The sequence below is a fragment of the Fusarium mangiferae genome, assembly GCF_900044065.1.
Source record: "Fusarium mangiferae strain MRC7560 genome assembly, contig: FMAN_scaffold012, whole genome shotgun sequence".
NCBI classification, from domain to species: domain Eukaryota; kingdom Fungi; phylum Ascomycota; class Sordariomycetes; order Hypocreales; family Nectriaceae; genus Fusarium; species Fusarium mangiferae.
The window spans coordinates 820721-834329 of record NW_024573932.1 but is presented as its reverse complement, the minus strand read 5'-3'; the positions used below and the strand labels follow the sequence as shown (position 1 = coordinate 834329).

Below are 13609 nucleotides of genomic sequence, written 5' to 3'. Positions count from 1 at the left end.
GCAATGTCGATGTATCCGCATCGCGCTATGGGGGGCGGCCCCCAAGGCAATTCCACTCGGCTGAACGAGTTGCTCGAACAGATCAGGGTCGAGTTTGATACTCAGATGCGCGCGACGGAAAACTACGAGCATCAGAGTATGTCCACTACTCGTACGGCGATAGCTCATATCGCGTTTTCCCCTTCACCCCAGCTAACACATGTGTATCTTTAGTTGCCGCGCAAGTCAGTGAAATGCAACTGGTCCGTGAAAAGGTCTATCAGATGGAGCAAACTCATCTCAGCCTTAAGCAGAAGTAAGCCGATCTCTTCGCCCCATTAATTTCTTATGTCCCTGTTAACCTCCCGAATCACAGGTACGAAGATGAGATCAGTGCTCTGCGACACCAACTCGAGGCTGCTCGAAAGGGAGGTATCCAACCTGGCATTCCCGGCCCGCCTCAACATGCCGCGCCCTCCCAGCAGCCTCCTTCTATCGCTCCTGGCAATGGTCTTTTCAGTGGCATCATGGCTGGCGGTAGCCAGGGAGGTCTCGTTCCTCCTCAGCCAGGCCAGCAGCAGGGTCAGCAGGGCCAGCCTCAGGGTGCGCAACAGCAGCAGCAAACGCAGCAGGGACATGCTCCTCCCCAGGAGCAGCCGCTGGGACCTCAGCACCAAATGGGCCAAGGGCCTCCTGGACTTCCCGTTCCCCCTCCTCACCCTAACGCGCAGCAAGCACCTTACTCTCAGAACTATCCTCCGGGCCCCGTCTCTAATGGGATGGGCCCCCAGCCGCAGAGCACCGCCTCTCCCGGCCCCGGTAGAAGGGGTATCGGTCGTCCACCAGGTGCCGTCGGACCTGCTACACCCCAGGTCAACACCCCCGTGCCTTACCCTGGAAGTGCGGCATCCCCTCAAGTCAGCCATCCAACTCCCGAACACGGTCGAATGGGAGGCCCACATGCCCCCGCCGTTGGCAACGCTCTTGGAGACCTTGAAGTTGACTCTGTGGCCCCTCATAACAAGAAGACTGGGCAGGACTGGTATGCGATTTTCAACCCTCAGGTCCAGCGTGTTCTGGATGTGGACCTTGTCCACTCTCTGAACCACGAAAGTGTCGTATGCTGTGTCAGGTTCAGTCATGATGGCAAATATGTTGCAACTGGTTGCAATCGATCTGCCCAGATCTTTGATGTTCAAACTGGTGAAAAGGTTTGCGTGCTCGAGGACCACAATGCCTCTGATATGAGCGCCGATCTCTACATTCGCAGTGTCTGCTTTAGTCCCGATGGTCGCTACCTGGCTACTGGTGCTGAAGACAAGTTGATTCGAGTAAGTTGTATCAGAAACGCAAAAATGTTTATCCTACTAATCTTGGATAGGTATGGGATATCCAAACTCGAACCATTCGAAATCACTTTTCTGGTCACGAGCAAGATATTTACTCGCTCGACTTTGCTCGTGATGGTCGAACAATTGCCTCAGGCAGTGGCGATAGAACTGTACGCCTGTGGGATATTGAACAAGGCACAAACACTCTCACTCTGACAATAGAGGATGGCGTCACGACTGTCGCCATCTCTCCCGATACCCAATTCGTTGCTGCAGGCTCACTCGACAAGAGTGTACGTGTATGGGACATCCATTCCGGCTTCCTTGTCGAGCGTTTGGAGGGACCCGATGGCCACAAGGATAGCGTCTACTCGGTTGCCTTCTCGCCTAGTGGTAAGGACCTTGTTTCCGGTAGTCTCGATAGGACTATCAAGATGTGGGAGCTCAGCGCCCCCCGTCAAGGAAACCAGCCTGGTCCTAAGGGTGGCAAGTGTGTCAAAACCTTCGAGGGCCACCGCGATTTTGTTTTATCAGTTGCTCTCACCCCCGAGGCCAACTGGGTGCTGTCTGGTTCCAAGGACCGGGGCGTGCAGTTTTGGGACCCTAGAACGGGTACGACGCAACTCATGCTGCAGGGACATAAGAACTCCGTTATCAGTGTTGCACCTAGCCCACAAGGAAGATACTTTGCCACTGGCTCAGGCGACATGAAGGCTCGTATCTGGTCTTACCGTCCCTATTCCTGACTAAACAAGGAACCGACTCAATGGGTTGCTTTTTAGATGCTGTGCCCAGAGAAGGACATATGGTACGAACATGGGCGAACTGATACACGACGGAGAAAAAGTGATGTGCTTGGCGGCGGTGGCTGTACTGGGACGGATATCTTTGAGGGGAAGCATTCTGCTTTTCACGTGGTGGCTAAACAGAGTGAGCGACAGAAATTCTTGTCGGATACAGGAATCAAGCTCCATACGCTCAACTTACGGCGCGAAGCATGATCTTCCAAAGAGGCGCACAGGGATACGGGGAATTCGGAGAGCAGGATGAACGTAGAGTGGACCATACCTACTCGTTTGCAATTTTTTTGTTTCTAATTTTGTAGTGTGTTATAATGAAAATCACCAGTCCTTGAAACAGTTTGCTGTATCTGTAGTGGTTGCTGACATGGTTATTGTTGGTCAACTCGAACTGTGTATGTATAGTAAATGGCAAATATCGTTATAGAGAGTCGAAGAGGCTGGAAAATGCGTCGCCTTTCTTCTTTTTCTTTTTGGGCTTATCTGCAGTGCCATTTTTCGATGAAAGAGAGCCGAAGAGACTAGACAATTCATCACTGTTCTTGGTTTTCTTTCTTGGTTTGTCTATGGTGTCGCTTTTGGACGGAATCTTCTTGGTGTCTGTATGTGTTGTTTTGGTCTCATATTCTTTCAGCTTGAGGTCTTTCGAGCGGGAGTCTACTCTCGGTACTGGTTTTGTTTTCCTCTGATTTGACTGAGTTGACAGAAGCTCGTCACGCGAAATGGCTACGCCCATGTCTACTCCGGCATCAGGTGCGCCGTCCGCTCTTGAATCGGAAGTCTTAAGCTTGCTTGGCTCCGAAGGCATTATCTTTGTACTAGTCGAGATTGGAGGGTTGTGGTCGTGGTCAGGGACGAGTTGAGAGAGTATAGCGTTGGTTCGAGCAAGGACTGAGAGGAGGAGCAGTCCGAGAGGCGCATGCTGGTTATCAGCTGCAAGTTGTGAGAAAGTGCTGTAGGTAGAAAGAAAGAACATGCAATTAGCTATCTACATGGCGGGAAGACATGGTAGCAAAGTCGTTGACCTACACAAAGGCGCCAGGGACTACATGGCGCATCATCCATTTTGCACGCGCAAGAGCAGGATGGACATCACGCTTGACATTGCCAGATTTGACCTTTCTAGGCCGGGAGTTGAGGTCGTTGACAAGGTTACGGACTGCGCGGCGCAGCACAGAGAAGGAGGACCACCAGTGCGAGGAAGAATGCTGGTTCTTGTGACGATGGGCGAAACCATTGAGGATGGGGATGAGCGGCGCGAGGGAGTCGCTGGTCGTTGCTAAGAGGGCGGCATCGGGAGGAGTTGTCATGATGGAGGTAGATGATGTGTGAGCATTATTGATAATAGGTCCAGGAGAGAGATTGTGTAAGTTCGAGATTCGGCCGAAAGATTCACTGATTTGATTTCGAATATGGAGAGTGACGTTTGAATTTGTTGGAGATGGATGGATGAAGTTGAGAGGTCGCAGCAACTTTTAGTTGCGATAAGATAAGAAAAGATCTGAGTTCACCTTACGTACCTAGGTAGCAGCACCGCGGAATAAATACCTAGGTAGGTAGTGATTTGATCGGTGTTGGAATTATGATTTCTGAGAAAAAGAGTCTAAACAAATGTCATTTCTCAACTGTATATGCTTGGATCTTGATCTTATTCTTGCGCATAGCTTTGTTGCTCTGACCTGCGTACCTTGGTAGGTAGTAGGCTATACATGCTGTAGGTTGGAATAAGGTGAGGTCAGTTGATAGGTTAGGTGTATGTTTGTATGGGAGGTGCATTCAACCTGGTTCCTGCTGTGGTTTGCATAGGTAGGTTGTCAATGCATGGACGTAACTACCTTAATGTGACATCAGAACAAGATTGACGCTGTGGTCTTTATTACTCCTCTTTTACTAACATCAACAATCAGCAAAACATGACATTACCTTATAACATCTGCGCCCGCAAACAACGCGTTACTTGTAGAAAGTCTCTTACATATTAGTTACTGCCTTGCATCTGGTCTCGTGAGCCCCTAGCACATTTCTCCACCATGGGGCGTCGAGCGTCCACCACCCCAGACCCAAAACGAAGCCATATCCCGTCAAGCCTGTTAGAGCTGCACAGAAGTTGAATTACAGGTGGGGTTCAGTGCAACGACGATGTCTCTGCGTCTGCACTCAAGCGGGTACAACCGCCAACCCTAGCTGCTGACTTAGGTCGTCAGTCAGTCATGATAGAGCGCTCATGAGTGAGACTCTGAGCGTTGCTGTCCTACGAAACAACGAGACATTCCTTTGGTGTTGACGTTGCTCATTATAGTCAGCCATTGGTCGCTTGTCGCTTGTCGCCTGTACGCTTGGGACATTGTCCTATCATTCAGACGTATTCTCCGGCAGTTATGGTGCTGCTACCAAACGTGACCCTCCATCAAACCCCGAGAACAGGCTAATCAACCTAGTGGCGCTCAACTGCAGCTATCGAGGGTCCTGAAGATTGAGACGACAGCATCTTTAGTCAAACAAACGTCTTATCATGCCTGGTTGAACTGGTTCTTGGTACTATCAGTAACCTGACCCCCTGTTGGTTCCATCCAACCCTGCCAACCCAATTACAAGCTCAAATCCAAAACCAAAGCCCAAAACGAGGAGCCGCTGACCATCGGCTATCGTGAGCACAGGGCACAGGCGTTCTTGAACTATCCTTGGCTGCGATAAGCGTCATGTCCTTCGTCTGTTGGCGCGCCCACTTTCACTATGGTCCAAGTTGAGCCGCGTGCCATATGACCCTGAGCCGAGTCTGCCCTCTTTCTTGTTTTGTTTGTCCGCTTGTCTGTTTCCTCTCAATTCCTTTTTTCCTCTGCACCTCTTCCAACTGTTCGTCGACAGTTGGTGAAACCTCGTCAATTTGGCCGAGTCTGCAGACCCTGCTCGTCGTTGCGTTGCAGACCTTGATTGCAACCATCCTTCCAACTTTCTAGTTTTTTCTGCAGCCTTCGCCACCCCGACGCTTCACTTGGCGGTCCAGGACGATTGTTAAGAACCACGGAGTTCCTTCTTGGATCTAATCACGCAACGCGAAACACGACGAGAAGGACATACCAATAAACAAACGTGAAGTTGGCGGCGATACACAATTACAATGTCTCCGGCGCGGAATCCTACGAGCTGGGGTGACTACCAAGGGGGAGCTTCGCCTCGGGGAAGCGTGACCGACAGCATGCTTGAGCGCGAACAAGCTCTTGTGGACGACGAAGGCGACGAAACTGGCGACCAAGAAAATGGTGAAGGATTTTCGAGGCCGCGAAGACGGTATGTCTAATCTATGAGAATTCATCAACCGGTTCTTGTTGCTAATAACTTTAAGGTCTTCCGTCACCTACCAGTTGGCAGCAATCGCAGACATTGGTGGTGTAAACAGTTTCCGATCTTTCGCCAGGAGTTGGCAGCGAGCAGCAGGATTTCCTGAGGTTATTCCTCGCCGACCGAGCTTTGTTCTTGCGCCAGAGCAAGATACAGAAGACCTTCAGTATGGTCGCAGTCATGTTCAAGGATTGTCGCAACAACAATCGGGTCTTTTACGCCAACATCTTGATGCCTCGTCTTCGCATGCGAACGGCGAGTCAAGTTCAGCCATTGAATCCTCGCCGAGGTCAATGAGGATTCCCCATCGTGATGGCGAGACGAAGCCTCTCCTTGATGTCGAAGCTGCCTCATCCCCTGTTGGGTCACCCCGATCAAGTATCTTCGCCGTCCCCCCTCACCTCGCAGCTCCCGATATTGTTGGAAGCTATGGCTCGTTCCGAGACTCTTCTCCCTTTGGAACTATGGACAGGAGTTCGCGCCATCGCATTTCGTTCAGTGAGGGTAGCGGCTGGGGCGTAGCTGACGAGGAAGAAGAAGAGGGCGAGGGTGCAGCGCATGGCGAACACCAGCCCATCCTGGTCAAGGAGGTCAAGCAGGGCAATAAGGTTGTTCTTGCTGTTGAGGGCCAGAGCACTCTTCCTCAGTCCGTCTTCAACTCGATCAATGCCCTGATTGGTGTCGGACTGCTCAGTCTCCCACTGGCCCTGCAGATGACAGGTTGGATCCCTGGCCTGTTTCTTCTCACTCTGACAGCGGCTGTTACGTCGTACACCGGCAAGCTGCTGGCCAAGTGCATGGATTTTGATCCCAGTCTCATTACGTATTCCGACCTGGCGTATATCTCGTTTGGAACCCGAGCGCGGGTCATTGTCTCTGCCCTCTTCAGTCTTGAGTTGATAGCAGCCTGTGTCGCTTTGGTTATTCTCTTTGCCGACTCGCTCAGTCTGTTGCTTCCGGGTCTTGCGAGCGTCAACACATGGAAGGTTGTAGCTTCTGTCATGGTTCTGGTCCTGAATGCATTGCCTCTGCGCCTGTTAAGTTACACCAGCGTCGTTGGTATTTTCTCAACCTTCTGCAGTGAGTACATCATCATTTCTCAGTCGCCAATACTCATTTGCTAAATATGATATAGTTGTCGTGATTGTCATTATTGACGGCCTGTACAAACCTCACTATCCTGGTTCACTGCGAGAGCCAGCAACAACCTATCTGTTCCCCGAGAACTGGCTTGCTGTACCTCTTGCTTATGGTCTCCTCGCAAGCCCTTGGGGTGCGCACTCTGTTTTTCCATCCGTAAGTTATACTGATGTCAAGTCAAGTCAAGTTGGACCCTTGAGCTAAAGAAATTCAGATCTATCGTGACATGCGTCACCCTTACAAATGGGGCAAGGCTGTCAATGTTACCTTTTCCTTCTCCGTGAGTATATATAGTACATTCATATTTTGGAAGCTTCTCTGACTTGTTTAGTACATTGTGGACACATGCCTGGCTGTCATTGGTCTCCTAATGTTTGGTGATGGTATCAAGGATGCTATCACCTCCAACATTCTCAAATCGAAGGGCTATCCTGACGCTCTGAAGATCATCATGTCAATCTTCATTGCTATCATTCCTTTGACAAAGATCCCTCTCAACGCTCGCCCTATCATCACAACTTTGGACGTCATCTGTGGAGTTCACGATCAACACCATCACCATCATGACCAGCCTCACAGCCAGCCTACTCGTTCCTCGGTTCTGGTCACAAAGGCAGTACGAGGTCTCGTGCGCGTCTTCGTGGTCATTCTTTTATTGTTCATCTCTATTGTCTTCCCGGCATTCGACTCTGTGTGTGCATTCCTCGGTGCGGCCCTTTGCACACTTATTTCTATCATTCTGCCCATCTCATTCTACTTGAAATTATACTGGCAGGATGTAACAGTGCGCGAAAGGATTGTTTCTGCTATTCTACTGGTTGTATTTGCCATCCTTGGCACTTTGGGAACAATCTGGACATTCTTGCCCAAGCATCTGATTGGCGCTGACTAGACTGTGTTTGTTTGAGTATGAAAGGCATCTACTGGAGTTGTCAAGCATTTGTCGGCTGTGTCCCAGGGAATCGAATCGTTGTTTACGAGAAAGGATATAGGACTATGAATAATACGTTACCAATGAGCTTCCTAGCTCTATTTGTTCTGGCTACTTTACCAACACTTTTTCTCACGCAAAATGTGCCTTTGACCCCTTGACCCATGTTTCACCGCTATTAACTTCACACACTTACATCACGCATGACGGCACCACAGTGTGCATATCCATTTACCCTCATGTCCTTTTTATCCGTATCTTGGCTTGTGTGAGTGGCAGCGTCATCAGTGAACCTCCTCATAGTCCTGATGGTCAGACAATACTTGAGAATTGAGTCTCTCGAGACGTAATGAGCGTACCTAACCATCATTGTCGATACATACTTCCAAGTACAATCAAGACCACCTCGTCAATGTCTCCTGTCTCTCCCAAGTTCATCTCTGCAGTGCTTCACCCCGCCGCTGATCCCCCAACTGCCGCTCCCATGACATGCCATACCCCAGCCCCGACCCCTCTCTCAACTTGTATCGTCACGCCATGGCTTCGTTCGCTCTCATCCAATCCGACCTTCCGACAAACGAGAGAAGCGGTAACAATGGATAGGAGAATTGACAAGTCCCGAGGAAACAGGCCGATCGGGCCGTCCGGGGGTGGGTTGCGAGTCGTATACCTATTTTGGTTTAGAAATGTCATAAGTGTAGCTTCATGTTAGTCACTATTGGTTAATAACTTAGGGAGTGGTAAACCTGTCTTGGTTCTGGAGCGGCATTAGTATCGTGCCATGCTGCGTTGCGGAGGCTCAGGAGGCAAAAGCTGGGCATGACGTTGTGCCGAGTGTTGAGTGAGACGGCACGTATTGTCTCTACTCAGTAAAAAATCAGCTGAGAATTGAGGTAACCAAGTCCAGCAGATGGTAGATGTGAGTTAGTATGGTGAAAATGAACAAAGACTTCACATAGACAAGATAAACAAATGGTATTTGAGTAGGTACTTCTGGTATTTGCATTATTCTAAAATATCCTATACACAGAAAGCGAGTAAGGCTCTCATCATAATCCAAGCAACGCCCGAAATATCTTCGAGTATCGCGCCAGGGACTCAAGACGGCCAAACTACATTTGAAGGCTGATGGGAATCAATCCCATTTACCAACCTCCAACCCACTCAACGTCTCCAAGATCGGTGCGTCGATCCCGACGCCAGTTCCAATCCCTGCCCTTGTTCCAGGGACATTCCTTGCTGTTAGACCGTTCTTTAGCGGCCCCAAATTTGTGGTGATAATTAGAATGATCCCAAACGCCCGCTTCATAAGATTTGTTGTATCCAAAACCAAAATTGTGTCGTCGTGGCTTAGAAAAGTCCACCGACTTAATAGAATCCAAGGCAGCAGCTTGACCGCGGCGTCGCTCACCCAATGCCGCCCATTTGTCCAGAGAACTTTTCGGTTTACTCATGGGCGAGTGCGAGTAATGAGGAGTGATGGTGATTTGTTGAGGCTTGGGAGTTGGGGCTTCTTGGAAGAAGAAGCCATCGGCGACCAAGTCATCATCCACGTCACCCTTGATGTCGTGAGTGTGCGACGCCGCCTCGGACTCAGGCTGTACAGTGTCGACCTTCATGACATGTTCCTCCTCCACTGCCTTCTTCTCCTCCTTACTCTCCTGGCTCCAAGTCCTGGCATTGAGCTCCTGAAGCATCTGTCGCTGTTGTTCCATTTCCTCCTCTTCCTCATCCTCGTCCCACATGTCACTCCAGCTCTTAGACACAGTTTCCTGACGTCGACCAAAGACCATGGACATAGCTGGCATTGGCTTGGCCATGTTGATTGGAAGGGAGCCAGCAGTTGCCGAAGATCGATTGAATCGGGCAGTAGGCTTGATGGCAAGAGACTTCATGGAGGCGCCCAAGTGAGAGTCGTAAACAGACGACATGGGGGTCTGCATGTTGGCAGAGCACCAGTCGGTGGTAGTCGCCTCTGACTTAGGGAACAGCTCCTCGGTGTAGCTCTCGTCATCGGGGATGACACTGAGTTGGCGACCAAGATGAGTGGTACCATGGAGAGCCTTGGCCCAGGGGAAAGCACCGGTATCGACGGCGGGAGACTGAATTGATGGGGTACGGAGGGGCTCGCGGTTGGCAGTGGCCACGTTGGGGGACTCGGCACCACAATACTCATCATCATCCTCGTCATCGGTGGTGAAAGTGACCGCGCGGAGCAGAGCTTCACGGGCACCCTCCAGTGAGCGTCGCCTGGGGTCAAGGTTCATGCACTGCACGAGGACCTCATACGTATCTTGAGACATGGAGGGGAAGACGTCGAACAAGGACTGCTTGTCCCGAGAGTAGTCGAGGAACAGAGGATCAGCCTCGGTAGGGGTGGTGAAAGGGTTGCGAGAGAAAAGGATGTTGAGAAGGCAGATACCAATGGCCCAGATATCCGCTTCGGCAGGCGAGTAACCGGCGCCGGCCGAGTCGAACTGTTCAGGAGCCATGTAACGATCACTGCCAACAGTCATCTCGTAAGACCACTTCTCTGTAGTTGCCAGACCGAAATCGCCAAGCTTCATGGCACCATCCTGGGTGAGGAAGATGTTCTCGGGCTTGATATCGCGATGGTAGACCCCCTTAGAGTGCATGTAATCGACGGCATCGATGAGCTCGATCATGAATTGGCGAACATGCTCCGTCTCGAGAGGACCGTGACCTTTTCGGATTGCTTCGTAAAGATCGCCCTGACCACAAAACTCGAGGACGAGATAGATGTGAGAATCGGTCTCGAACGAATCAATGAGGTTGACGATGTTTCTGTGGGTTCCGAGGCGGCTATGAAGGGCCTGTTCCTCCGACTTCTCATCGATAGCAAAGTCGGAATCGGCATCGGGGCAGGCACTTCTCTTGGTGAGGCACTTGATAGCAACAGGCTCATTGGTTACAAGATCCTGTGCCTTGAACACCATACCGAAAGATCCATGATTGAGAGGGGAGATGGTCTGATAACGTCCCTTGAGAAGGGCACCGCCAACGAACTTGTCCTTGAGGCATTCCATGGCGAAGAAGAAATAAAAATGTTCAAAAAAAGAATAGAAATAAAATGGGAATAGTCGTACAAACGATTTTTTGGTGTTTGTCAATAGCCGGGAATGTAGGAAGTCCGGAGAACGATGTTGAAGCTCTTTAAAAACGCTTGAGCCGATGCAAGAAAATTGATATTCGCGGTATATGAGCAATGTACAGTGTCGTAATGATGAAAGCAGAGTTGAGCAAATTCGAGTTGTTGATGGTGATGTTGGTGTTCGTTGGTATTCAGAGGCTCATTTGAGGGTATTCGATAGGCTTAACAAAAGAAATGATTATCGAATTGTCGTGACGGTGAGTTTCGAAGACCGAAGCGGCCGAAGAAGTTGAAGACAAGGAAAATGAAATTCGTTATAGTAACATGGGTACGTTTTTTTGTAACTTGAAAAAAGAATGACTCTGACGATGAGAGGTGATGAAGTCGACTTGGGACGAGGTCGACCGGAGAATTGAGTTTTGGTCAAGACCAGGTGAAGTCGTATTAATAGAGAGGGAACCGGATTCGACGATGCCGATAAAACGACGTGTCGGACCAGTCAGACTGGCACCGGGGGATAGGGGAGCGAACTCGCCCGGGGCGGAGTTCCTAATGCTCGGCCGGTAACGGTTGAGTCACGAGGGCCAACTAGGCCGAGTTGCGATGTTGAGTGAAAGACCGGAAAGTAAAACGCAAGTCAATGAGGAAAATCCTCGTCGACTCAATGCAGCACAAGACGATCCTTCTATGTGACGTGTCCGACTGTATAAGCGCTTTTGATTGCTGACCGAGGCTCGTGATATGCAGCTCAAGGGATGCGGTAACGGAGCAATGTAATAGGAGGTCTAGGCGAACAAGGACTTGGTCTAATGCAGCGGCAGACAACACAAGTCAAGGACGCTTCTTCTTCTCGTTATGGATTGTATAGCTCAAGCTTTGCGTGATCGATTGGTGATTGAGTGGTTGGCTGTTGATGAATCACCGCGATAAGCGTTGGGATTGAGTGCTTGCTTCGGGAGATAAGGTGGCGATGGCGAGGCGAGGCGGAGCGGATTCGTTCGGTGAGAAGAACGGTGATTGATGTGGTGTGATGTGAGTTGGGATGGGTTGGATTAGATAGGAATAGACAGAAGAGATGAGATAGTGAGAGAAGAGTGGCAAGCTCGAGAAGAAAGAAGGCCTTTGAAGATGCGGAAAGCGTACAAATGAAGGGAAAGAGAGGTGGAGAGACGATGATAAGAAAGCAGGGGAAAGAAGACAAGAGAAGAGAGAGGGTGAGTGAGAAGGGAAAGGCGGTGATGGAACCAAGTGGAGAGGGATGGATAGATGGCGGATGGTGGATGGTGGAGGGCCATGGGATAAGACAGGACAGGTTGGATTAGTGAGGGTGGATGATTGTTCATACTGTCCAGCACACCCATTTCCAAGGCCGACCCCTTCCAATGCAGGCGAGACAGCGAGTGAGAGCCAGGTCTAGAATTGACGGGGGTGTACTTGGAGTTGCCAGCTACAGCGCTGCAGCTCCACCTGCCCAGGCCCCAGGATTAGAGAGGGCCGGGCCCACTAGCTAAAGACATGCTGTCGTACCTTGCGTGCTGTGTTGTTGCTTGTACCGGGCTAGCCGGGGTTAGCAGGAGGCAGGAGGTACACACATCTATAGGTAGGCACAGGGGGGATGCAAGCCAATTCCTGTGCTGCACTGTACTGACTGTACACAGACGGCACACATGGCAACGCAACGACGACTACGACAACTACGGCAAAGGGGACAGGTCAGGTACACGGAATTACAAGATGCACTGTGACCCTGTGTCCCGTTCGCTCCATTCAGGTGCCTCAAATGTTGGGGGAGGCTTGGACGCCAGCAAAGAAGGAATGGCGCTACTGTGGGACGATACCACGACGGGCAAGGGAGGGAATGGCGGCATAAAGAAGTCAATCAAACAGAAGCAGCGATCAGAAACATTGATGGCCCAGGATTGGTGATGATGATAATACCCCTTCGTCTCAGGATTAGGAAGCATTGCAACAGACAGACAGGTTCAATCCAAAACATGACGGCAGAAATGAAATGAGGTCAATAATGAATACATACACGCGTTATCAAGACACTGTTGCGACATACTGTATACTGGAAGCAGCCAATTCGTTGCATAACTCGTATAACTGGTTCACTTTCCATGTATTATGCATTGCCGCGTTATCAAAGTTATCCGTTCCCCGGACATCACAATAGCGACATGACGGAATACCAACTGACATGACGACTTGCCAAATGCAGATCTAGCACTGTGCTATCAGGGAGCCGGCGCTATCTAGCTCAGTGTCAACAAGACCTCACGCGCACTGAGGGTGGAGAGCATTAACCAGAACCAGGGCAAACTCAGCAGAAGCCAGATCACTCACTCAGTGACTGGAAAGTCAACCGGGGGAATAGGGGAGTCATCCAGAGGCCGGTGCCGGGGCTCAGCATCAGTCATACGGACGAGTACGGGGCCCCAGCGCCGAATCTTGGTGGCGATTCGAGTAGCTTCTGCCGGCGTCCCTCCCGTTGGACGCTGCCGGCCCAGCTCACCATTGCCTTTTTCTTTTACTTTTATCGGTGGTCGGCGGGAAATGACATGTTGGTCAGCGTGATCATACAGTGTGCGCCCCTCTCATCAAACAGTACACCTACAGCGCCGGGCTCAGACACTGGGAAATGGGATTCGCGCAATCTGGACCTCCGTCGATGCAACGCTGATAGCGGCTTCACCGCCCGCTACCCTTCAGCAAAGTAACTTTTAGGCTATACTCTGGTGTTTCAAGGACAGTGCTCATGTGTATTGCCTGATGCAGATCCCAACAGACTGCTAACCAAGCTACCGCTGGGCGTAGACAAGATGGTGTACGGCCTCGAGGCATGAATGGAGCACTTGTTCACTGGCTGCAGCGACGGAGCGTAGCAATGCACATAGTGCGCATAGTGCGCGTGGCACCAGTGTAGAGTAGTCCATGCCATGGGCTAGTTAATACATCCCATGCAACGACGATGCGA

At 50.7% G+C, this 13609-nt stretch overlaps 4 protein-coding genes across 4 annotated transcripts; 2 read left to right on the top strand and 2 right to left on the bottom strand.

Moving 5' to 3' along the window:
• Nucleotides 1-27: 27 nt before the first annotated feature.
• FMAN_08034 (putative transcriptional repressor rco-1) lies at nucleotides 28-2056 on the top strand (the record flags this gene model as incomplete). The annotated part of the gene is made up of 4 exons (XM_041821458.1): nucleotides 28-136; nucleotides 214-295; nucleotides 356-1310; nucleotides 1361-2056. The coding sequence occupies 4 exons, from the start codon at nucleotides 28-30 to the stop codon at nucleotides 2054-2056; spliced, it is 1842 nt and encodes a 613-aa protein (XP_041687236.1).
• Nucleotides 2057-2531: 475 nt separating this feature from the next.
• On the bottom strand, nucleotides 2532-3420 carry FMAN_08033 (uncharacterized protein; the record flags this gene model as incomplete). Its single annotated transcript, XM_041821457.1, has 2 exons — nucleotides 2532-3063; nucleotides 3140-3420. 2 exons carry the CDS (start codon nucleotides 3418-3420, stop codon nucleotides 2532-2534), a joined length of 813 nt encoding a protein of 270 aa, XP_041687235.1.
• Nucleotides 3421-5228: 1808 nt separating this feature from the next.
• Nucleotides 5229-7481, top strand: FMAN_08032 (uncharacterized protein; the record flags this gene model as incomplete). The annotated part of the gene is made up of 5 exons (XM_041821455.1): nucleotides 5229-5398; nucleotides 5454-6529; nucleotides 6585-6745; nucleotides 6804-6869; nucleotides 6921-7481. The coding sequence occupies 5 exons, from the start codon at nucleotides 5229-5231 to the stop codon at nucleotides 7479-7481; spliced, it is 2034 nt and encodes a 677-aa protein (XP_041687234.1).
• A 1184-nt stretch (nucleotides 7482-8665) lies between these two features.
• On the bottom strand, nucleotides 8666-10567 carry FMAN_08031 (uncharacterized protein; the record flags this gene model as incomplete). Its single annotated transcript, XM_041821454.1, has 1 exon — nucleotides 8666-10567. The coding sequence occupies one exon, from the start codon at nucleotides 10565-10567 to the stop codon at nucleotides 8666-8668; it is 1902 nt and encodes a 633-aa protein (XP_041687233.1).
• Nucleotides 10568-13609: the final 3042 nt, after the last annotated feature.